Source organism: Clarias gariepinus, chromosome 19, assembly GCF_024256425.1.
Source record: "Clarias gariepinus isolate MV-2021 ecotype Netherlands chromosome 19, CGAR_prim_01v2, whole genome shotgun sequence".
NCBI classification, from domain to species: domain Eukaryota; kingdom Metazoa; phylum Chordata; class Actinopteri; order Siluriformes; family Clariidae; genus Clarias; species Clarias gariepinus.
In genome coordinates, this window is record NC_071118.1 from 16,958,553 (window position 1) to 16,985,099 (window position 26,547).

At 35.5% G+C, this 26,547-nt stretch overlaps 1 protein-coding gene across 3 annotated transcripts; it reads left to right on the top strand.

Moving 5' to 3' along the window:
• Positions 1-26,431, top strand: p4ha2 (procollagen-proline, 2-oxoglutarate 4-dioxygenase (proline 4-hydroxylase), alpha polypeptide 2). Of its 3 annotated transcripts, XM_053478471.1 has the most exons (16): positions 1-182; positions 5,263-5,358; positions 7,811-7,907; positions 8,586-8,737; positions 10,424-10,561; positions 11,320-11,559; positions 13,489-13,688; positions 15,523-15,699; positions 16,411-16,481; positions 16,650-16,749; positions 17,736-17,789; positions 19,282-19,341; positions 19,413-19,478; positions 21,979-22,047; positions 23,216-23,312; positions 25,789-26,431. In XM_053478471.1, the coding sequence occupies exons 2-16, from the start codon at positions 5,280-5,282 to the stop codon at positions 25,857-25,859; spliced, it is 1,671 nt and encodes a 556-aa protein (XP_053334446.1). In that variant the 5' UTR covers positions 1-182; positions 5,263-5,279; the 3' UTR covers positions 25,860-26,431. The 3 variants fall into 3 exon arrangements, with proteins under 3 accessions (XP_053334446.1, XP_053334449.1, XP_053334448.1); XM_053478474.1 differs by lacking the exon at positions 19,413-19,478 and having other exon boundaries at positions 2-182; XM_053478473.1 differs by lacking the exon at positions 19,282-19,341 and having other exon boundaries at positions 4-182.
• The last annotated feature ends 116 nt before the right edge of the window (positions 26,432-26,547 follow it).

The window sequence follows — 26,547 nt, forward strand, 5'->3', positions numbered from 1 at the left end:
ATAACACGTTTTAAAGCAATTATTCTGCGCATTGAGTAGTAGATTTACGTATGACCACTCCAGTGCGTTAGAAAGTGTGGAGGACCAGTACGTGGCAGTTAAAGTTGTACTGCTGTTCGAGCACGTAGCTCGAGGATTCTGTAGAACCAGATTTCAGGAGGTTCTCTGTAGTTTCAGTGAAGGTAAGGCTCCTGTTCTGTGACATTTTACAGTTATTCCAAAAGCAAATAAAAGAGTTTGGTCGGTACGCGTATCCTGAGTGTAGCCAAAAGTTAGTTGGACCAAAAAGTATTATTTTTTGTCATTATCTCTTAAATAAAACCGATGTATAACACGCCAAGTATGTACAAAGATCCTACATTTTTTTATTGTGTGTTTTGTAGACCCTACTACCTGCCAGAGATCCTTTTTTTTAACATTACGGTCATTGTTTAGATGATAACAGTGCCTGCACTACATTACTGTGATTGGAAGATTCTAGAAACATCTCTGCGCTGCTCTTTGGGGAAAGGCGGTCCTGCCCGAATGATGAGTTTTAGTTAAATATATTCAGTGGTTTCAGTAGCGCAGACTAAAAAATAAATAAATAAGTGTTTGTATAAACTTTATACAAACAATTAGCAAGGAAAATAAGCTGGAGAGTAACGTCTCCTATAAACAAGATAATTGATTCCCTGGAAAACCCGCCTGTGGAAGAAGAAAAAATCTTGTGCAACTTCAGCTTGTGATGATTGCATGTTGTTGTGATATTTTAAATAAATATGTATTAATTTATAATGTCATAATTTTACCTTGTTGCTTTTCAAATAATGTGTGCGCAGAAATGAAATTAAATAACTGTCTTCTTACTGTATATTAAAAGTCTAAACCTAAATGCATAAAGCAGTTTTATATCTTTTGCAATACTAAATCCTTGCCAACCTGACACAAAGGCGAAATCAGCAAGAAGCTGCCACCAGGATGTGCTGCAGCTGGGAGTGACTTCATGATCTAAATTGCTTAAACATGCTGGGGTATTAATGAAAAACATTTTGATAACAGTAGGTAACACGACCTTCCTAGCTCCCAAGTGTATTATCAAATCATCTGTAAGTATATACAAAATGGCTTTTAATCCTCTCAGACTTTCGTGAAGTCTAGTACATTAATATGTTGAACTGTACCTATTTTCCTTGGGGAAATGGGCAAATATGTCTTTTTGTTCACATAAAATGAATAAAAAAAAAACAGCATCAGAATAAAAATTAACCTTATTTTATGCTAAAACTATCCAAAAGTGACAAGAAAAGATGGAGTGACTATTGATCACTTTCATATAACAGCATATTAACATGTTTCATATTTGCCTCTTCAAAGTACGGGGATGCAAACTTTTGCACTCTACATAAACAAGCCCCCAGATGTATTGTCGCATTATATTTTAGTTAAATTGTCCTTAGTAGCAACATTCAAAGTCCAATATATACTGATGAAAGGGGTCTTTTTGGTTCTCAGGCTATTATCCCCTGAGTTTATTAAGAAGAGCCAATTGTCTTCAAAAAAATCTTCAATCATAGTTAAAGCAACCGATAAAACATATTTTCTTATTTGTGTGAAGACTATGTCAGTAAATCTGTCAGTTATTGTATGTCCATCAAAGTTCATGCTTGGTGAGGGGGAAAAAAGGTCATTGATGACAGCATTAGGACGGTTTGTGTCTAACCAAACACACACAAACTGGTAAAAACTGCAAACGTATACCACATCTTCAATATATTAGCAGCAGTAACTGAGGAAGCATTTTTTACAAGGAGCATGTGGATGTTCTGGCTACTATTTTTACTATATGTAATTAGAGAGGGAGAGGGACCGGAAGCTTTTTACTATACCACTTATATAATGAGAGAGAGAGAGAGAGAGAAACACTCTGGAAGCATTGTGTACTATGCTTTTTTTAGCTGTTTACCTCAGAGGAGTACCTCTGAATGGACATGGTGTGAATGTGGCTAGACGGCCTATGTTGCGGAGATTTTCTAGGAGAGAATTCTAGAATTCAACAAGAAGCAGTGCAGCTTAAGGCTCCAGAGCCCAGGGATGGTCAAGCGGCCAGGGGATGTAGAGGAGCCCAACTGAGGAAGAGCAAAAGAAAATCTGCAGAACTGTGTGAGTTCTGAGTGATAAAGTAGAGCATAGTTATGTAGAGCTTCAAAAGTGAAAAGAATTTTAAATTTGATATGGTACTTGATAGGGAGCCAGTGGAGTTGTTGTAGGGGGAGGGCTGTCATAATGTATCTATGTAGTTCGGGTTATGATGGGGCAACAGAATTCTGAATTAGGTGGAGTTTATGCAGGAGCTTATTTAGTAGGCCAGATAAGATGTACTGCAATATTTTATGTGGTAGGTAACTAGTGACTTGGGGATGTTTGCGTGGTTTAAGAAGCGGTGGAAGAAGGATGACTTGGAGACACTGTTAATACGAGATTTAAACGATAAGGTGCTGTGGAAAATTACTCAAAATTTTTTAATTAAATAATACTGTGTATTATCTGCATAACAATGGGCATGAATACAAAATTTTCCTAACAATGTCACAGAAGGAGAAAACATAGTTTGAAAAAAGAAGGGTGTGTATGACAGATTTGTGGGGAACACCACTGGTGACCGGGAGACTGAGAACACATTTTTAGATGGACAAACTAGGTACGGTAAAGTAGGAAAGGCATGCGGTTTGCCAGTGATGCCAATAGCAGCTAAGCGGTTTAAGCGGGTTAAAGAGTCCCACAAATAAATTATTAATACAGGCATAGAATGACAACATTCAACTTAAATTTGAGTGCATTTTAACCCATCATGGATGAAAAATGTTGGGAGTACAGCATCTTATAAATATTGCCTCCCACACCCCTTTAGGAAAGGTGACTAGACATTTGGCTGCCTGTCTGCACTATTGTTATTTCCACATTTCAAGTAGGGATTTGCATTTGGTACCTGCTGTTGTCAACATAATAGCTCTTTTCACTATAGGCACTTTACCACAAAAATCACGTTATAAAGACAATAAAAAGTTCCCCAACATGCCACCTTCGCAAGTGCTTGGTAATTCACACTGAACCCCCAAATTAAACGTTGAGCTACAGCACACCACTTTTTTGACTCTAAGGAGGCCTGATGACACAACAGTGTTAGCGTTTGCCGTGGCAAATAATATGCGCATTGATAATACAGATTGGGCTGAGTAAAGCCCTGTATGGTGTTCCACAAAAAAAAGAAAAAAATTAAAGGTTTTAACACACACACACATACAGTATACACACACACAGCCCTAAGCTCATTAGTTGTTACACTTAACAAAAATATAAACGCAACACCTTTGTTTCTGCTCCGATTTTTCATGAGATGGACTTAAAGATCTAAAATTCATTCCAGATACACAATATTACCATTTCTCTCAAACATTGTTTACAAATCAGTCTAAATGTGTGATAGTGAGCACTTCTGCTTTGCTGAAATAATCCATCCCACCTCACAGGTGTACCACATCAAGATGCTGATCTGACATCATGAGTAGTGCACAGGTGTACCTTATACTGCCCACAATAAAAGGCCACCCTGGAATGTGCAGTTTTTTGCTTTATTGGGGTCTGGGGACTCAGAACGGGTCAGTATCTGGTGTGACCACCATTTGCCTCAGGCAGTGCAACACATCTTCTTCGCATAGAGTTTATCAGATTGTCAATTGTGGCCTGTGGAATGTTGGTCCACTCCTCTTTAATGGCTGTGCGAAGTTGTTGGATATTAGTGGGAACTGGTACACGCTGTCGTATACGCCGTTTAAGCACATCCCAAACATGCTCAACGGGTGACATGCCCGGTGAGTATGCTGGCTATGCAAGAACTGGGACATTTTCAGCTTCCAAGAACTGTGTACAGATCCTTGCAACATGGGGCCGTGCATTATCTTGCTGAAACATGAGGTGATGTTCATGGATGTATGGCACAACAATGGGCCTCAGGATCTCATCACGGTATCTCTGTGCATTCAAAATGCCATCAATAAAATGTACCTGTGTTCTTCGTCCATAACAGATGCCTGCCCATACCATAACCCCACCATCACTCGATCCACAACATTGACATCAGCAAAGCGCTCACTCACACGCTGTCTGCCATCTGCCCTGAACAATGTAAACCGAGATTCATCTGTGAAGAGAACACCTCTCCAACGTGCCAGATGCCATCGAATGTGAGCATTTGCCCACTCAAGTCTGTTACGGCGACGAGCTGGAGTCAGGTCAAGACCCCGATGAGGACGACGAGCATGCAGTTGAGCTTCCCTGAGACGGTTTCTGACAGTTTGTGCAGAAATTGTTTGGTTATGCAAACCAATTATTTCAGCAGCTGTCTGAGTGGCTGGTCTCAGACGATCTTGGAGGTGAACCTGCTGGATGTGGAGGTCCTGGGCTGGTGTGGTTACACGTGGTCTGCGGTTGTGAGGCCGTTAGGATGTACTGCCATATTCTCTGAAACGCCTTTGGAGACGGCTTATGGTGGAGAAATGAACATTCAATGCACGAGCAACAGATCTGGTTGACATTCCTGCTGTCAGCATGCCAATTGAACGCTCCCTCAATGCTTGTGGCATTTTGCTGTGAGACAAAACTGCACATTCCAGGGTGGCCTTTTATTGTGGGCAGTATAAGGTACACCTGTGCAGGACTCAGTTGATGATGTCAGTTCAGCATCTTGATGTGGCACACCTGTGAGGTGGGATGGATTATCTCAGCAAAGCAGAAGTGCTCACTATCACACATTTAGACTGATTTGTGAACAATGTTTGAGAGAAATGGTAATATTGTGTATCTGGAATGAATTTTACATCTTTAAGTCAATCTCATAAAAAATCGGAGCAAAAACAAAGGTGTTGCGTTTATATTTTTGTTGAGTGTAGTTATAATTCATGTCTAGTAAATTGAAATGAATTACCTTTTGCGCACATATTTGCTAAGTTGAATCTAGACCTTATCTTTACATATTAACATTGTTAGAAATAGAGTTTGTTTGATCCTAAAGATCTGCTTCAACTGTATACTGTGACCTGCAAAGAAATTGTCCAAATTATGTGCAACACTGTGTAAATGATTCTTGTAAATGTGAAACTACAGTGAGGGCTTCTGTATGTTGTCAAATGTGTGGTAATGCATACCCCTGCTGGGGTTACAAGGATATTTATGCATATGCTAATTTAAATGCTTTTCCTCTCTCTCTTTCTCTCTCCCTCTCAGAAGTGTACATCAGAGACATGCAGTTTTTGCTGGTGACCGTTTGGTCTGTGTGCTGGCTCTGTTGCAAAGTACAGGCAGAGGTCTTCACATCTATTGGTAATATTCTTTCGATTTTGCTTCATGATTCATTTATATAACATCTAAACTCCTGAAGAAAAAAAACCCTGAATGTATTATAAGTCTTGTTTAGTACATTTGGCAACATTTTAACCTCATTGAATAATTGTTTTAAATAAAATTTAATCACAAGCATAAGTTATTATATTGTTGGTCTTTCGGCTTCCGGCAAAGGGTCGCCTTGCGGAATACCCAGTCCGCACTACAACTTAGCACAGGTTTTACGCCGGATTCCCTTCCTGACGCAACCCTCCCATTGCAGGCAAAACACCTACCACTGAACCACCAGTGCCCCAAGCATAAGTTATTATATAAAGTTTAAAAATATAAAGGTTTAAAAAAAATTATTATAGAAAAAAAAATTCATTATCATAAAGCCTTGGGAGGAGGCTACATTGAGACTCAAATGTGAACATCTTATACCGTATAGACCACACAAAACCACCTGAGGTTCCACTCTTGTCACCCAAGAACAAGAATCTTATCACAGACTCTGTTAAAAAGTTGGAGAAGAATAGTTTATCTTGACTTGAAACAGTAAAGCTGATGGTCACACTATAGACAACTGAAATGAAACACAAAACAAATGGGTCTGTCGTTTTAAATTACATGAATTTGATCTATACATAGCACATTGTATCAGCAGAGATGGAGATCTGAACTCAGGAATGCTTTTAATAGCAATATATTTTTGCAGAAACTAAGGGGGAAATCCTCCTACCCTCACAAAAAAGGACAATTATTTTAGTCTCACTTTTTCAACAATTATATGACCATATAGTAGGGGTACAAACATTTATTTATTTATTATTATTTATTTTTTTTCTTAAGAATAGCATAAAAAAAATCATTGGTTGTGTATAGAGTGATTTTTAAAAAAAAAAAAAAACACATGTTATGATAAGGAAAATCTCTGTTTCTTCCAGTCCAGGGATTAAAAAATGGTAACATTGTCAATTTGGGAATCTGTAAAAGCTCAGTTGTCCGTGCACAACCTCTCGAGGGCGAGCCTTTCTCTGAATACGTTGTTTTGACAGGGGTGGGGATAAGAAAAAGACATCACGATTTATCAATCCGTGCTCACAGTTTATGACTCAGTTTGCTCAAGTTTTATTTACTGTACCCTCCTTCACAGTTTAGTGATCAGTGGGCATTTTTTTTTTTTTTTTTTTTTTAACCACATGACCCCTGGGGGACGCCGTAGTATTTTAGGGTTATAATGAAAACTTTTCTACAACAACCCACTAACAAAAGGGAAGGGCAAGGCCTGTTAATGACAGATTGTGAGTCAAGAGTCAAGTTTATGCCTTTAGCCCAATTTTAATTGTAGGCAGTGCTCTATATTGGATTTTGGATTTGACATTTGCCTAGGTGTTGTGGGCCAGACAGAACAGTATGCGGGCCTGTTGCTACCCCCAGGTCATATATTAACTATGTACACTCTATATTAAATCCAAGGAGATCAGCAGCTCAAACCAGTCCATCCAAAAATCATGCCATAGTTAAAATTTAACAAAAAAAAAAAAATCTTTTTCTGATTTTTAATGTGAATAATAACTGAAGTACATGAAATTGTAAATTGACAGTTTTAATAATTAACATTTCACTGGTGTTCATACAGTTTTGAGTTCTCTGTAGAGCCTATTTTACCTCAGATTGTGCTGGCTTGTAATATTGAATGTTGTATTTTTAAGTAGCCTTACTTTTTTAATAAGGACAGTATGTAAGCTGTATTTTTGACAGCTTCATTGTTTTTATATTGTGTGCGTGGTAAATCCATGAGGGCTTTGTTAATATTTTCTCACATTGCTAATTATTGTATTAATTGTTAATGATTATTAATAGTTTCCGTGTTCAGTTAAAAAAAATGTGTGACATTTGCAACCCTAGTAAAGAATGTTCATATTTGTGTGGCATGGTTGAGATTTATAGCTAGAAACCTTACCTAACAATCTACAGGCAAATTCTAAGAAACTGTGTGCATTTTCTAACTACCACAGAGCAGTTAGCGTAATCTGTGTACTCTGTATGGTATGTGGTGCATACAGTAAAACATATATAATCACATAAATATTACAACAGAATTTGGGGTCTTTAAAATTTTAACCAGACACCTATTTTTTCCTATGATTAACAGCTCTAGTCTATAACCTAATAGTTTAACCCAATTATTAGTCATTGCTCCATACCCAAAATGGACCGATGAAAGTTTCTGTATCAGTATTGTAAGTTAAAAGGAAAAGTGTAGGACATGTCTGCATTGTTTTTAACATTCAAACATCTCTTTGGCATTTGCCATATTGATCAAATGTGAGTCTGCTAAGTGCACATTTTGCAATATTATTCAACAATCTTTTGTAAAAACCCAATTAGAAGGTTAATATTGTGTTGATGTATTGTGCCAACTATTTTGCATTTTAATTACTCTTAGGCCAGATGACAGACTTGATCTTGGCAGAGAGGGATTTGGTTCACTCCCTGAAGGAATACATTAAAGCAGAGGAGTCCAAGCTTGATGCTGTGAAAAGGTACATCTTTCTACAAGGCAAACATATTAAATAAAGTTTCTTTCCTTGCTTTCTAGTATATTGTGCAAATATGTTGTATACTGTACATGGCTTAATCTTTGCATAGCTAGGCCAAAACATACTCTACATGGCCAGAAATTTGTGAACACCTCAAACCCAAAATGCACTCATCCCTAAACTGTTACCACTAGATTGGGAGCACACATAAATATAGGACTTTGTATGCTGTTGCAATTTTCTTTTTGCATTTTTCCTTCACTGGAACTCATAGTCAAGCCCAAACATGTTCCAGCTAGATGGTGTTATTTTGCACAAAGCAAGTTTTATGAAGACGTAAAACTAAGATTGATGTGGAAGAACTCAAGTAGCCTTGACAGTGCTTTGACCTCATTCACACTGAACAAATTTGTGATGAAATGCTGATGGTGCACCACTGCCCGACCTCACTAATACTCTTTTGGCTGAGTGGGCAAATTCCCACAGCCACATGCAGAAAAAACTAAAATTTGCTAACGAGTGGAGTTTATTATAACAGCAATGGGGAGAGATAGAGGTACAGTATGGTATGATGATAAAATGATAAATGTGTCCACAAACATTTGTCCATATAGTGTTTTTGTTAAATAAATTTGTCATTCAGATTCGTTGTGATTGTTTATATTCGTGGATCCTTTACAGCTGGGCAAACAAGCTGGATGTGCTAACACTTGCATCAACTACTGATCCTGAAGGATTTTTGGCTCATCCAGTGAATGCCTACAAGCTGATGAAAAGACTAAACAGGGAATGGCCTGAACTAGAACAACTGGTACTACAAGACTCTTCAGATGGTAAATTAAGACCTTTACCATTTAGTTTATAGATTTGCACAAACTTTTCACATAACGTATTAACACAAGAATCATTTACATGAAAAGGTAAGACCCAGTGAGGAAAAAATATCACTCAAGACTTGTCTCAGTAATGGTAGAAATGTATATTGTAACCATATAAAGAGAACTTTAGCAGCACGATAGCATGAAGTTGCATTGTCTGCGCAGAGCTAGAGTGTTCTCAGTTTAATACTGTGCCCAGAATACTGTCTGAGTTATGGATGACTTGGATGCCTTTTTGGATAAAATTATTATATCAAAGTCAATAAGTTATAACCCCAGGCTGTTTGACAATACTCCTGTTAATTACTCTATGTGTTTTGAAGGTAAGCTCCCATACACACTGGAAGCACAGAGTGCTTATCAAATAAGTCAAGTAAGAGCTTGACCCGGGGAGCACCTCTGACAATAGTTGTGTTTTTTTTTTTGTTTTTTTTTTTGGCTAAAGAATCTAGGATTATTTTTTGACGTCTCTGTATAATACTGCTAGCCCATTTAAAATGATTGGCATATCCTGATTAGACTCAGTTTGGAATTAGATGCTTTTATGTTGTCTGAGCAGTAAAAAAACAAAAAAAAATTTTTTTTTTTTTTTTTCAAACCAGATTTAAACCATATCTAGAGCCAGTATGAAATCAGATTGGATTCCTTAATATGTGTCCCTGTCTGGATGCTATACCTGCTTAAATCAGATTTTAAAGTGTCCACTTTAAAGTGTCACTCACAGCCTGACATGGACGTTCAAGCCCACAAAATCATGTGATATGGATATTATTGTTATCATTTAGAAAGCTATTATTGTTATTATTAAGTTGCTATGTTGCAGAGGTTCCAAAGGGACTTTTTCCGCTATAATGCTTGAACCACCACATATGTAAAAATCTCTTCAGGAAGAGCGGCTGGCTTTACAGCAGTTTGAAAATTGTCCCTGGACAATATACAAGGAAAGACATGCTGCATGTGACCCTCACAATAACGAACGCAGATAGGTCAACAAATGTTAAATTTAACGTGCCAGCCTAAAGAGAGCCAAATCTGGTCTAATCACTTCCAGTTAACAGTGTGGACAGTCAGTCTGGATTTTCCAAGTAGTCTAAGATGCTTTTCTGCCAACGATTATTGTAAAGAGTGATTGTGCATGTCTTATGTTAAAATTTTAGCTTGTCTTTTTACTTGCATTATTTTAAATGGCAGAGCAGGTACTGTCCTTCATTTGAACAATAATAAATGAAAAAACAAGAATAATAATTGGGATACTTTCTTTTATGTTGGTAATAAAAATTAGGCAAATTTTAGTGCGAAAAACATTAAGTAGATTTGCAGCAAAGTTTGAAATTTACATTTAATTTGCATAAATGCCAAAACAAAGTTAAGCTCAGGAATGGGCCCAAATATAATGCCCTAAAGCAGCAGTAATATTTTATTTATTTAATATATATAGCCATGGAAAGTGATCTGTACAGATCACGGATCAACTCTGGTCCATAACAATATATTGGTATATACTTCTGGGAAACGTCTTACAAGTGTTACAAGGCTGCTTACATTTTCCAAAAAGTTTTTTAAAGTTTTCATTTGTTGATGGTGATGATATAACTTGTTCTCTTTTTTCCCCCCTTTTTTTAACATTTCATTGTTATCCAGGGTTCATCTCAAACATGTCTATGCACCGACAGTTTTTCCCAGATGAGGAGGATCAAACAGGTGCAGCCAAAGCTCTGATGCGTCTCCAGGATACATATCACCTGGACTCTGAGAGCTTCTCCAAAGGCAAATTGCCAGGTCAGAAGCACATTTTTACATAAGTGATTTAACATATAAACTTATTATGCCTCATAAAACCCAGTAGTAGTCTTAGCAACTACATCAAGCACCTGTAAAAACATTGTATAAATTGTAATAGAAATAGAAATGAAACTAATTTTATGATTTGCACTATATCATACTTAATTTTTCCTTTCGAGGAGGGCTTGATTTTGAACATAATTTGACCACTTGACATAACCTGGTCCTGTATTATGATGTATCTAATCTGTCTCATCAGTAGGTTGTCTACATACAGTATTTTTTTTTTAAAAAAAGGCCTTTGCTGTACAAAATTTTTCCCCCACTTTAGAAGTCTAATGCTTCTGGCTTAAAGATAAGGTGTCACAGTATCAAAATTCAATAACTATTTTTATTGAAAGAAAAAAAATGTTGCTATTGATAATACTATTGCTAACACAAAGATTGGTTATGGGTTTGGGTTGCTAGCTTGGTACAGTTATTGGAAGCCACTGTAGGAACAGTCAACCATTTTTCCCCCCTTTCTCAGCGCGGCCATGTTGCATCTTTCAATCCTGGTGTCTTTGGTGTATAGTGAAAACAAAAGAACTGGCCTTGCTGTTCTAATACTTTGAGAGTAGTCTGTAATTACACATGTCCATAGAAACACATTTTGGAAGGGCAGAGATGAAAAGCTCTTTCTGCCTTTTTTGGAACTCTTTATAACTGGTGAACAAAACAACATCCCTAAACACTGTTCTAACTTGAGTCCACAGGTGTGCGCTTCAATGCTTTTCTGACTGTGGATGACTGCTTTGACATGGGAAGGACAGCGTACAATGATAATGACTATTACCATGCAGTACTGTGGATGCAACAGGCCCTGCGACAGATGGATGCTGGTGAGGACTCCAAAAGATCTAAGTCAGAAATCCTGGACTACCTGAGTTACTCTGTCTATCAGATGGGAGATATTCCTCGAGCCATTGAACTCACTCGACGCCTGGTGTCTATTGGTAATCACTGCAACATGGGGGCATTATAAAAACACATAACAAATGAAACTTAAACAGATGGGGTTTGGAATCCTATTTGTGTAAAAGTTTTACCTTTTTTTTCTTTAATGTAAATAAATAAATTAATTAAAAATGAATACAATTATTTTAGACCAAAACGGGACCTCAAATACAAAATCTTCAAAAGAAATAAAGTTAAAATAAATAGTATTCTCCAGTTGTTGTTTTTTTGTGATCAGTCACATCTTATTCTAATGAAGCATTTTTTATTTTTTATTTCAGGGTATATGATCGTGTAGTACAAAATACCTCAGTTAGTTGAAAGCTCAACAGTCAATCACTGACAGAGGCTCAAGATAGGAAATGTTTTAATATCAGACTTGTACATGACATCAATTACTTCCATTATGGAAGTTAATTAGTTGTTATAAGGAATTGTGAAAAAAAACATGTTTATCAAGCATGGATTTTTCTTCAACTAGTCCTAAACTTGCCACTACACTGTCTGAAACATAAAATCAGTCCTAGAATTTTCCTATGCTATCAGGGAAGGGCAGTGAATGTTTTTCCACCATGTACAGTGGAACCTCGGATTGCAAGTATCCTGGTTTGCGAGCGATCTGCATGACGAGCAAAATAATTGTAATAAATTAATACATTTTGGCTTGTTAAATGAGCGAGTCTTGATTTTTCGAGTACCAAGTATCACCGAGTATCATGTGACATGCAAGCACTGCTTGTTTTAATGCCGTGCGTCACGTGATCAATGCCATTTGGTTCTTCTCTCGCACACTGCGGAATTGTAGGTAGTTGTCCTCCATGCTCGGTTGTATAGTTAACATCCTTGTGTGCGTATGCTGTTTACTATAACACTATGATCACATGTGCACCAGAAGCATCTTTTATTTTGAAAGATGCTTTTATTTGACTTTCACACACATCCTTTAATGCGCTGTTTATTGTAACACAGGTTTATGTGTTTTATTTCTACTTTTTCACACATTTTGTGTGAATTATTTTTAGATATTTATTTTTTTGGGTTGTGGAACGAATCATTTAATAATATTTTTTATGGGGGAAATTCACTTTGATATAAAGTGTTTTAATATACAAACACCCTTCCAGAATATATTATGCTAGCAATCCATGGTTCCACTGTATAGAATTCATGCAAGCTGAATGTTTATACTCATCTCTATTGAATGACAACTATTGAGACTATAAGCTTTAAACATAAAATGCTTTACTGAAATAAGTTGAAATCTAAACATTATTGTGCTTTTTATCCTGAACCCCATTTATTGATGACCAGCTGGTTAATGTGGAAGCAGCATTGCCCAGACTGAATATATGTTTCAAAACTTCAAACAAAAACCTCAAATTTTAATTGTAATTAATTAAGTAATTAATTAAGTAATTAATTGTATAGTTCTTATGTAAGTTTTGTATTTAAAAGCAGTTCATGATGTTTTATATGGGTTTTTTTCCCTTACCTTTTTTTTTAAATATAAATATATCTTTCATAGTGGATCAGGTCAGAAAAAAATATAAGATGGAGGCTTCTCTGAGATCTATACTGTAGTTAGAAGCTATTATAGTATTATACTAATGTTACTAATAACTGTGAGAAAGGCAAATTTAATGATTAAGGTTCTTTGCTAATTAATTTATAACTGGATTATTTTGCTACTTCCTTGTCGGTTGTTTTGTGTGAAAATGTTTAAATAATTATTTAAACGTTAGATTTGCTGTATAAATATATATAGTATTTCCTAGATATGCCTATTGTTTTTATTAAATTATCATAACTGTAGTACTTATTTTAAGGAATGATTTAATGCTGCATTTCAGATTCTATCATAAACTATTTGACTGTTATAATAATAAGCAGAGAGTGTAATGTTTATTAATTTCTAAATGTATTAATAGATCCCAGCCATGACCGAGCACAAAGCAATCTGCGGTACTTTGAGCAGTTGTTCTCCAAAGAGCTAAAGGAGATGGATCAGGAAAAAAAAGATCCTACTGGAGAGACATCCACTGAGCCGGTAACCTATGAGCGCCCTAAAGATTATTTGCCTGAGAGAGACGCCTATGAGGCCCTGTGTAGAGGCGAGGGGGTCAAAATGGTGAGTGCAGGAATTAATGAGGAATCTATAAAAATTTGAGAACCATTCTGAAGATGACCAAAATCATCATTTTTAATTTTACACATGGTATAAAGTGTGGCAGTAGTGAATCAAAACATTATAACCACTTGTATAAGTTTAGATGTGGAGCTGTCATCTCACATGTGCCAGAATTGTTTCAGCACATCACAAAGTTTTGTGCAAGTCACATGTGTAAGCTAAAGAAAACAAAACATTTTGCCAGATTTCTGGTAGCTTCAGAAATGCTGATTTGCATTTGGTGATCCACTAATGTTGGTAAAAAGCTAAGCTCACAAAGTGAAAGACAAAAAAGTGATATAGAATTAGTTATTTTAACTCATACCTCACGTGCTTGGTTCACATGTTCATGTGCAATATCAAGAGTGGTTATGTTACAGCACCTAAAGTCATGTTGTTTTTAAACTTAGTCGGTATGTCTTTTATTATATTGTAAATTCCAAAACACAATGTTTTTGATAATCTATCTAATATAATAAAGTGATTATGCTTGTCTGTCTTCATGGAAAAAAGATTTGGTCCTAATTTCAACTTGCAGTAAATTTGTGAATGACTTCAACAAAACATGTCTTTGTGTTTTTAAAGGATTCAAAGTTTTTGTTTGCTACATACACAGTTATACCGGGTACAACACACGGTAATATGCAGACTGTGCACATAAGCAAGACTACTGAGGTTAATAAAATATTTAAATAAAATATTGAACAGTGGAACCTCGGTTTACGAATTTAATTCGTTCCTAAGTTTTGGCCATAGACCGATTTAGTTTTTTCCATAGGAATACATGTAAATAGTAATAATTTGTTCTCCTTCACTATGAACTATATTTACCTTTTTATGTATTTTGTTTATATCACAAAATATTAAGCAAAGTATGAAAAAGCCTTAATTATACAAAAATAGTACAGCACTAAATATAAATATAAACTGTATAGGAGATAATGAACACTTAATTTTTTAAGTTTGTACACTTTTCTTAGGGACACTGTGATGTGAAGGAATGGAGGAGAGTAAGGTGGGTGGGGAGGAGGTTAGTATTTGGAAGGAGAGTCCCCCTCCATAACAACACTGGATAATTCTTCTTCGGGTTTTTTTTTTTTTTTCTTGGCCCCTGGATCGTACGTGGCAGCAATTTTAACAAAAATTTATCCAGAGATGGATAGATTTTTTCCATTTTTTCTGCACTGCACACTTGGACACAGAGTTATCGTTCATAATGTGTAGTACCCTACACCGTCACTTCACTTAGCACAAAATTCTTTTATCATGTTCACACGATCCTTGACTGCGGACCGAGCAAAACTGCTGTTTCATGACGCACTCATGCCTTTGCTTATCCGCAGCTTGAGATGACGGTTTCTGGGTCGTCAGTTTGTAAGCAGAGAAAAATTTTAGGCTAACTTTTTGTTCATGAGCCGGGGTCGTGAGATGAGGTTCCACTATAGTTTATATTGCTATATAATGTAAGTCATTTAATAATAAGGTAAGCAATTAAGAACATGATAAAATATGATGCCATATGCAAATAGAAGTAGTAAAGCGGTGTGCAATGAGCCTAGTGCTTAATGTACTGTATGTATGGGTGACAGGAATGCAGTCTAAAGTGCAATTGCACTTCAGTGGCATGTGAGGGGTGGTCAGAATTTTAATTGCCTGTAGTTGACCTCATATTGTGATTTTAGACAGTAACCTGCAGTTGTATATGTGGGTCACTTTTGCCCATTTTCTGTTTTGAGCGTCTGTATATAGAAGACCATTATATTCGTAGATGCTTAGGTTGAGTTTTTTTTCACAGACTGAACAGAAGAAAAGTAAGCTGTTCTGCCGCTATCAAAATGGGAACAGGAACCCACGTCTTCTTCTTAAGCCAATGAAAGAGGAGGACGAATGGGACAATCCACACATTGTCCGCTATCTGGACGTGCTTTCTGATGAAGAGATTGAGAAGATCAAAGAGCTTGCCAAACCTAGGGTAAGTGACTGGAACTTTTATTAATCAAACTTGACACAGCTTAAATAAGACTACGGTTCAGAAGTTCCCAGGTTCAAACCCCCACGACCACCAAGTTGCCACGGTTAGGCCCTTGAGAAAGGCCCTTAACACTCAAGTTTTAAGATGTATGAGATGATAATATAAGTCGCTCTAGGTAAGGGTGTTTGCCAAATGCCTAAATGTAAATGTAAATTTCTGCAATGGACTGCACACTTAGGAGTTTTATTCAACAGAAATAAGTGCAAGAAAGGTTTGTTTTCAAAAAAAAAAAAAAACGAATACCAACTCTAGATACAAATATAATGATGGTGGTCTTGTACGTGTCCAAGATACCTGAAGCTTTCAAGCCAATCTCCTATGACCAAATATTAACTTTTAGATTTTCGCTTAATTTTTATGTTGTTTTGTCTGGTTCTTTACTGCTAACTGCTTTCTAAATTATTTTTTTATTATTTTCACAATCAAAGGTTTAACTGTATTGTCATGAATCTAAAAGTCTGAAACATTTATGACCCTTTAAGATGCTATGGAGAGTTTGAGTCAACATTTTTTTTTTAAAGAACATTTTAAGAATGTTTATACTATTATAGTATAAACCTTTGGGCGATGGAGTCCTCTAGTAACTTTCTACAAAGATAAAATTTCACAATAAAAAATCTGATAATTAAAATTTATTATTAACCATTCTAGCTTGCAAGAGCAACTGTGCGAGATCCAAAAACAGGTGTATTGACAACAGCACAGTACAGGGTATCCAAGAGGTGAGTTTGTGCTGCATCAGTATTTATAAAAACTTTTAAACAATATATTTAAATCAGAAGGTAAAATAATTTTGACAAATTATTCCAAAAGATTATTTAGGTTCTCTGAGTACTAGAAATCTGTTAAATCTGTTTTGTAACTGATTCTTTTTGTTTAATGATCTGTAGTGCATGGTTGGAAGGATATGAGGATCCAGTCATTGCTCGTGTCAATCGGAGAATAGAAGACATTACTGGTCTAACAGTGGAGACTGCAGAACTTCTTCAGGTATTTCAAACTTGGACATTTAAGACATGATTAAGCTTTCGTCTTTGCTGTTACTTTGAAAGCCAAATATTTTTTTCCTTTTGCATATTAGTAGTTACATTAATGGTAACATTTATTTGTAGTCATGCACACACACACAAAATTACTCCTACTAATACTACTACTACTACGAATAATAATAATACATCTACAAACCTCTGTAGTCCAACTAGGCACGATGGAGGCCAATAGTGATTGCCATTGTATTTATTCCCATATTGATTCATACACATTCAAATTCCATACAAACTTAAATAATTATTTTGATTGTGTAAAGCTGCTTTGGGACAATGCAATTGTTAAAAGTGCTATACAAATAAAATTGAATTGAATTGAAAATTTTGTGGCCGTGGTAGGACCTCCGGTCAACATTCACACATGCATTCACACAATACGGGCAACTTGGGAATGCCAAATAGCCAAATGTGCATGTCTTTTGGCCTGTGGGTTGAAACTGGAGAAGCTAGAAAACCCACCAAGCACAGGGAGAACAGGCAAACTCCACAAGGTCAAAAATAATAATAATAATAATAATAATAATAATAAAAACCAACTTTTTATATCATCTAGATGATATTTTGCTAAATATTGTCCGTTATATATAAATATATAAATCTTCTGCCGTCTGTGCCATGTCCACTCCTGACTATGCTCATTTAGATTTCAATAATCTATGAAGTCTGAACATTGTGTTTGTTTATCTTTCAGGTTTATTTTATTTTTTTATTAAAGATTTAGTTTAGGTTGTTAAAAGACATGATGCTTTTTCTAAACACTACATGAGCAAAGTTCCTTTTTGTTGTTGTGGATTCTGTTGGAGTTTTGCTTGGGGTGATTTGGATTTAAGGTCAAATTGGCTCTTTTGTGAAGTAAATAATTATTATACTGTTGGAGTAAAATCTATGATTTTTATTTATTTATGACCTATTCATTTTCCCTTAATATAGGTTGCTAACTATGGGATTGGAGGTCAATATGAGCCACATTTTGACTTCTCAAGGGTAAGCCCGCTGTGCAAAACTTGCAAGCAACATGGTTGTTTCAATAGCTCATCATTTTAAAAAGTGTCAATATATTTATTAACTAATCAGTGATCGACCAGTTGTAGCATACACCACCTGGCAAAAACATCACCATTTGCATTTAAATAAACAAATGCTTAAGAATCTTTGTTTGGAAATTACTGTGGTAATTTGTATTTGTCAGATGCAACAACTCTATAGCTTCTCATTTCTTAAACAATCATACCGGGACACATCCCATGGTCATGGAAAACTGTTATTGTGTAAGGGTCAAATCATTAACGTTGCTTAACAAATAAAACATCTAAGAAGATTAATAAAATGACTGAAACGGGGTGAAGAACTATCCAACACATTATTAAACCTGAAAGGGCAGTGCTGAATTATCAACTTCACAGAAGAAATGTGGTCAGAAAAAAGACCATGATCAGAGATTACTTGCATGCTTGATGGAGCTGGATAGAAAATTACAGCTATGTTTAGTAGCGAACCATGTGATAAGAACTTACAGAATTGGGGCTTAACAGCTGTGTGGCCACAAGGAAACCACTTGTTAGTCAGACCAATCAGATAAAAGGCTTTATAGGGAGCATAGAGATTAGACTTTGGAGCAATGAAAAAAGTCATCATGTGGTATAATGGATCCAGATTGATCCTATACCAGAGTGATTGGTTCATCAGGCTTAGCAATGTTTAGCAATTAGATTTCACATAGTGAAAGTGCGTTTCTGGGAGCATAAGGAATCGTTTTTACACATGAAATTGTTTTCACACATGTGGCCACCACAAAGTCCTGATTTTAACCCCTTTAAAAGTCTTTGAGCTGTGCTGGAGAAGACTTTACAGAGCAGTTCAACGTTATTGTTATTAATACAAGACGAAAATACTAAAACTGGACACGATTAAAAGTAGTGATTTGCATAAAGTTGTTGTAAACAATGCCACATTGAATACATTCTATAAACAAAACTAAATGCCAGAGGATTTGTGTGTGCACCTATTGTTTTGGCCAGGTGGTGTATGTAACTAGGCATGGCACCTCATCAGCCTTTCACTAAGTTGTGTGTGGGAATTGATACTGCAAGAATATACAACTATAAAATTTAGAACTTTTTAATAGTTAAAATGGATAAATGTTGTTGCTGTTAGGTCTGTTTTGAGACCTGTTACTTCTCTTCTCTTTGAACATTTCAGTTTATTTGCTTTTTATTCATCAATGCTTCATAGAAGAAATGTTTCATAAATATGCTAGGCTCGAAAGCTTGTTTTCTTTGTATTCTTTGAACTTAGTAAAAAGAAGTTAATTTTTAATCCAAATTTTACATGTTCTCAACTGTGCAATCCTACAAAGTTCTTTCTGTAATTATTTAGTCCATTTTGTCACCCATTTCATGTGGTAAGAAATTCAAAGATGGGAGCCGTTTCAGCTGGTCAGTTCAATTTGGTTTAAAATTATAAATGTCTGTTGCAGCGTCCTTTTGACAGCAACCTCAAAGTTGATGGAAATAGGCTTGCCACCTTTCTTAACTACGTAAGTACGCGTGCGGTCTAAAGCAAGCTGTTTCTTTACTATGTTTTTATTGTGAAATTTTATCTTCATAGAAAGATGAGACCGAAGCTTTCAAATCTTTAGGCACAGGAAATCGTGTGGCTACTTTTTTAAATTATGTAAGTATGTACTGTACGCCCTGAGTTCCCTGGTCAGAGTAATGACATTTTATTGAGTGAGACTTCCAGGGACATTTGTATAGCTAATGTGCTCGTTTTCATTTGTCCATCATATGTAATAAGCTAATGTTTTTAAACATTAAAATTGATTTCTGTTCAAATGTTTAAACCAAAAAATATATAAATTTAATGTAAATTAATAGGTGCCAATAAGCCTCACTCAGCTTACATTGGTTTCTTGTTAAATATATTAAAATGCATAATTGTTGCAAATAATTACCAGACAATTTGGCCAAATAGATGTCAGAAGCGTCTATGTCAGCCGGTGCTGTTTTAGCCAACATTAAAAATAAATATTTTAATGCCTATATGTGTGTATACAGTCTCAGAAACACCAAGAAGCATGAAAGACCACTGAAAATATCTGTGGTTTATGACAGAATAAATCCTTTCCTGGTAAAGGTATATTCCTTCACAATGATTTGGCAGATCAGCACCTTCCAGCATACTGTATGTGTCAGATCAGGCATATCTGTGTCAAAGTCAACAATCAAGATAAGCTTTATCAGAGTGAATACTGAGGGTTTAGCACAGGATGTAACCATTAGTACACCAAGACCAGACTTAGTTGCCAAACACAAAGAAAAAAAATCTACTGCCCATCATATAAAGAGAAAAATATTCAATATCCACATACTCAAAGTGTACATTACATACAGTAGATACTGTATATATAATTTATTTTGAGCTAAATCTCATGCAGTAGACTTCGAGTATTATTACAGATGCCAAAAAAAAGAACAAAAAAAACTAGGCGCATAAATACTAACTAATCAAGCCTGAACCAGAACACATGAGAGCGATGAACAGAAACCATGGTAAACATAATTGTCACAATAGAATTCCCACAAAAAAGTTTACTGTAACTGGCACAAGTCACTCAGAGACAAGCTTGACAGGTTCTAGTTAAAAGGTTTCAAGAACAATAACAGTCTCTTTATAATCTGTGCATTGTACAATATTAACTTAAAGTCATTAGATCTATTGTGAAACTAATGTATCATATGACCCTGAAATAATAATTTATTAGATGTGCTCCTCTTCAGACTGTTTGATGTCCCCACTCTGGCATCTTATGTAATGCCTTTGATTGATTTATGTCAGCATAATGTAATGTACATAAATAGTGCACCTGCATGTTTTATCTTGATAATTAGCCTGATTACTTTTAATAACTTTAAGTTCCATATGGAGGGGCACAGGAAGAAAAAATATGTAGATGGGGAAAAATAGCCTTTTTTTGTGCGAGATCTCACAAAAACCAGGGGCTTCATATATGCTATTAGTAATTCAAGAAAATAGGAATACAATGAAAACAATTACAGAAATAACAGGTGGGGGGAGATCTGTTCAAGTAATAAACTTGAATTGGCAAATGAATTAAACAAGCATAAAACTGATGATTAGGGTGATCGTTACTGTGCTATATTAAAAGCTGTTTTATTTAGCCAGGGTGACAGGTGTTCACAGGGCTGAGGTATGCAATATGTTGGGTCAGCTACAAATCAATAAAGCAACAGGCCCAGATAAGTTAAGGGTCTTCATCATAAAATCAGTTACCTATAAAAGATTCTGGCTCAGCATCTTATTAGACGCATGAGAGGTAAATTTGACCCCTACTGTATATATTTGCATATGGCAGGGGTTCTTAAACTTAATATTTCAAGTTCCAGATCTGATTTTTATTTTCTAAAAATGTCAAAGGTTTAAAATAATTTGTTTAAGCAAATTTAGTTCAATTTACAAAATTAAATTCAAATGATCAGATTGTTCCTGATGTGCAAGCCGAGGAAGACAGTGGTAGGATAAAACTCCCTGAGATTGCAACCTTCAGAGGAACCAGACTTAACAGGAAAACAATAACAAACCATAATCGTAACAGACCATAACAATAACAAACTAATTATGCAAAGTGTACTTTTTTAATGCCTGGATAAACTGATTATACAAACTGACCTTAAAGGACAACAAGCCTCTGTACTACCAAAATAAACGGGCCGTGTATAAAACATCTACTTTCTCATTCATTTTAGAGTGCTCATGAGCTTGCTCATGTTGCAACACAGATAAAAATGTTTCAGATAAATTTTAGATTTTCAAATAAAGTTTCAGTGATCTCGCAAATTAAAGACAATATGCTTTCTTTTTACATATATATTTTTTCCTTTTTCCTCTTGGTCCTTTTAAGAGTTCCATCATTTTTTTTTACTTGGAAAGATAATACTATAATATTTGTTCCACATCTCATAATTACAGTGTAAACACAATTTTAATTATAATGTGATGCAAAGGTGGTTAGTGAATGAGTTTTGCTGTTGCCTATGTCTGCCTCCAAATTTTTACGTGGGACATTTCTACATATCTTTAGTACTATTCTACCATGGAAGCTCACCTTTCTCCTACAATTTTTTTTTTATTGTATTTACATTTGTGATGGCAGATGAGTGATGTGGAAGCTGGTGGTGCCACTGTGTTTCCAGATTTTGGTGCTGCTATCCGGCCAAGAAAGGTAGGAATCATTAACTCATAACATACCTAGTGACTTGCTGTATAATGAAGATTTCTGTCTCATCCATGCCTACTTTTAAAACCTGGAAAGGAGTTCCATCCTAAATGCTTCTAAAAGGATTCAATCTTTAAACACTTTTGTCAGTGTCCTACGTAGTCAGCAACCTTAAACCACCACTGTATAATGTTTTTAAATAATTGTTGCAGTATATTGGAGGCACAGAGAGTGGGTGTGTGTTTGCACACTCAACAATGTCCACGAAGAATATCAGGAGGCTGAAAAAGAAAATATTGGAGATGATTTCTTTATAGGAATGCCATGACTAATTATTTTTTCTTTTTGCTATACATGGAGAACAAGTATAGACATAGGTTTGAGATCCAAAGATTTTTAAAAAAAATTACATCTAGATTTTAACTAGAAAAACTACAAACCTTTTTTAAACTATGGAAAAATATTATAATGGTCACAGACCTGTAAAGCAGAAGTTTTAAATAATGACTGTCATCTCTTAAACAGATTCACTGATTGACTGCCTAGTACAAAATGAGATTAATCAAATAATCAGACACATTGCAGAAGAAAAAAAAACACAAAACTGTACGTCTCTTCCTCTCAACTTGAGGTGCAGAATAAATCAGTACATATTGACAAGTAAATAAGGTCTTAAATAGTAGAGAAAGATGGAAATAGAGAGAGATTAAATATTTGGCAGTAAATTTTGATATTATGGGTTGCCATCAAAAATAAATAAAATTTATGAGAGTCAATTAACTGACTCATAAATGAATAGGTGTATAGTTGTGCTTAATAAAGTATATATTGTATAGTGCGACTGAATATCAGGAAGTTGAAGCTAAATATCTGATCGATCATCTCGTATTCTTGTTTTGAATTCAGACCAAAATGTCTTCAATGTGTAGCAAAATCTAAATTATCTACCTTGCCTTTTAATAATTGTATCATATACTCACTCACTCACTCTCTCACACACTCACTATCTATGCCGCTTAATCTGTATTCAGGGTTGCGGGGGGCCTGGAGCCTATCCCAGGAGACTTAGGGCACGAGGCGGGGGTGTCCATCGCACGGCACACACATACTTATACACACACTATGGGTTGTATGTTATTTGTTGTGCCATTTTTATTTTTTCCTGTGTTTCCAGGGCACTTCTGTCTTCTGGTACAATCTCTTCAGGAGTGGTGAGGGAGATTACAGAACAAGACATGCAGCCTGTCCAGTTTTAGTCGGTAGTAAATGGGGTGAGTAAGGGAACCAGCAGTACTTTTATTAGAGATTAAACCTATGCCATGCCGTAACCATTAAAATGCAGTCCAATAAAGCATTAGCTTACATAGTTAATTACTCATTTTAATTTACAATAAAACATTAGTCCAAAACATTTTACAGTAAGTTATCTTGTTAGTATCTTGTTTTTCTTATAATTCAAGTCAAAGCTGCTTCATGCCATTGATATTTTTAGCCTATTTAATTTGTTCAGGCACCAAATTTGACTTCAGTCGATACTTGTACATAGACTACAAATTATATTTTTAACATCAGTGTTTTTTTTTAATAAGACAACAGATTTAAAGATAAAAGCAAAAAAGTGCAATAAATGGGTTACATTGTGAGAAGAAAGTGCAGTACTTAAACTTCTTGAGGTTTAAAGATGATAAAATCCTACCTTAGTCATGAATCGAGCCTGAATCGAGGTTTAAAAACAGGGTTTTAATATCATGTTCTGCTTCAGTCTAAACAAGGCTGCCTCAGCTGTGTAGGATCCTCATGCACAATTTTCCATTTTAAAGTGTAGTTGTATAGTTTTCATTAAAATACATTTTAATTGAGTACAGCAAATATGACCGATCAGAATTTCTTTACCATCAGCTTTGCTGTTCTTTAGTCTACTTTGCCATCAACTACTGTATGTAGTCCCCAGACTGTATAACTATGACTGTGATGAATGCAAGTATTTAAAAAGGAAATGTAATTAATCTAATATACAAAATATCATATTCACAAGCCATGTTGCATGAATGATCATGCCAAAGTAAGTAATTAGAAATCAGTTAGTTGGTAATGTAAACAAAATGGCAAAATAGCACTGATACAGTACCTTACTGCTTACAACAAGAAAAGAGAGTACCCTAACTGGACAAAGGTTTACATCTATTAAATTGAAGTTTATTCTGTAAATATTTAATAAAAAAGGTATTGTTATTAAGCTTTTTACTATAACAACTAATTAATAGAATCTAAGTGCTGACAACTTTTATATGAGGGCATTTACTGTAAATGCAAATTTAAAGCAGGAACTCCAGCACATTTTATGTGTTCCCCTGTTTTTAAAGACTCTCTTAATTGTACAGAAGAGCCAAAATCTTTGCAAAGCATAAGGACAAAAAAATTAAGTTAAATAATAAGGGAATAATACACAGCTGTCCATGAAATATATGATCAGCAAAATATTAAATATTAAATATTAAAATAAAAACCATTCACCAGTTTAAATTTACCCATGAACATGAAGCTGAAATTCTGTACATTCTGCTTGTATTCATTATTTGTTTTCACCAAAATCTTGTCATACACAGCAAAAATACAATTTTCCAATATTGTTAATATCCAAATATTTATGGACCCAGGTTTAAGATTAAATTCCACAAAGGTAACGTTTTAGAGATATATAACTAAATTAATTAATTACTGAAATAATTGAACGACCATTTAAAAGTTCCTGAACACCCTATGTTAAACATTGCATAATGCATTATATGCCAGTCATCCATAACATTATGATCACCTGTCTAGGATGGAGGAGGCCCCGCATTGTGCAACCAAAACAATGCACACCTTTTGATTGGACCCAACATTAACTAGTTTCTGTGAACTGACTTTTTCATCAGCATGCTGGAGGGGTTCTCTAATTTTTTTTAGCAAGAAACCCCCTTACTATAAATTATGCTGAGCCTCTATGGGGTGATGCCCTGGCACCTGATTTTGTCTTAGCCAGCAAAATCTGCCTTAGCACAAAATGTCTATTATACTTCTAGTAGATACTGGCTTTACGATTCTGTTTAATGATTTATTCTTCATCATTTTGGTTCTAAAACATAAACATTACAAGACACTTCACAAAACATTTAATGTTACATCCTTGATCTTTTTGACTTAATAAATATATACACTGACAGGCCATAACATTGCATTGCAAAGCACTATGGCTAGTATTGTGTAGGTTCACCTTGTGCTGTGGGGGCAGCTCTGTCAATTTAGAGAATGACTCCACAAGTGCTCTGGGGGTGTGTTGTGGTATCTGGACATTAGCATTGTGCTGTGGGTTTTAGAGTGGTCTCTCTCTGGATCAGGCTTATTTGTTCGGAGCAATCCATGGCTGCTCGATGGGTTGGATTCTGGGGAATTTGGTCTCTTTGCCTGCTGGGCCCCGTGTGTGGCGGGCTGTGGTACATTGGGTGTTCTGGTGCCTTATTTTTGTGGCCAGTATTAACTTTATTTTGGCATTTTATGCTGCTTTGGCTTCTCTGTGGGATCAGACTGCACTTGCTGGCCCATGATCCTGTGACCACTTAACTGGTGCATAATTGATAATCAATCTTAATGTGTTAATGTTTTTTATGGTAATGTAACAGCTGTTCAGTGCATATGTGTTTTGTTTATTTTAATGATGATGACATGGACTTAAACTATGTTTTGTTATTCTGTTCTGATCAACAGTGTCAAACAAGTGGATCCATGAGAGAGGTCAGGAGTTTAGGAGACCTTGTGGCCTCACCGAAGTGGACTGATTCTGCCTATTGAGAAATAACTTCTTAAACATTTAAAACACTCAGCTTCTCCAAAAGTGCCTGAACTGTGATGGATCATGAACACAACACAATTTGGAGTCTTACACAAAGATGTTGGATGCACTTTTGTCAGAAGTCAGTCAGCTGTGGTAGCCATGTTGGACACTGTAAACATTTCTGTGGTGATCAGGAATCAATAGCCTTAACTACCAAATTGGGGCTATATTAAGTGCATCATCTTAAGGGATCTTTTGTCTTTCTTTTTTATATTTCTTTCTTTTTTTTCCTTCTCCAAAAACTGTTATTTTCTGTAGTTTTACACTAGTCCTTTTGTGGAAATTATGGAAATGAATCATGCGCCAAAATACAAAGTTTCTAAAAAAAAAAAAAAAGTCTGTAAGAGCTCTGTGTGAACTTCCCTGGATATTCTTATTACTTTTCAGATGGAATTTTTTTTCTTTGATCTTTTTTGTTCTGAAATCATGTGTCTGTCATGGTTAAAATGCCAAAGTCCACATCTAATGTGATTGCTGATATGTGCATAATTAATAAAATATATACAATATAAAATATCATTGCCTGTTTTAGTAGACGGCAACCACTTGTCACTACAAGCCATTTATATAAGGTGCCTTGCAAAAGTTTTCACCACCTTTAACCACAATGTAATGAATCTACTTTTCAATGT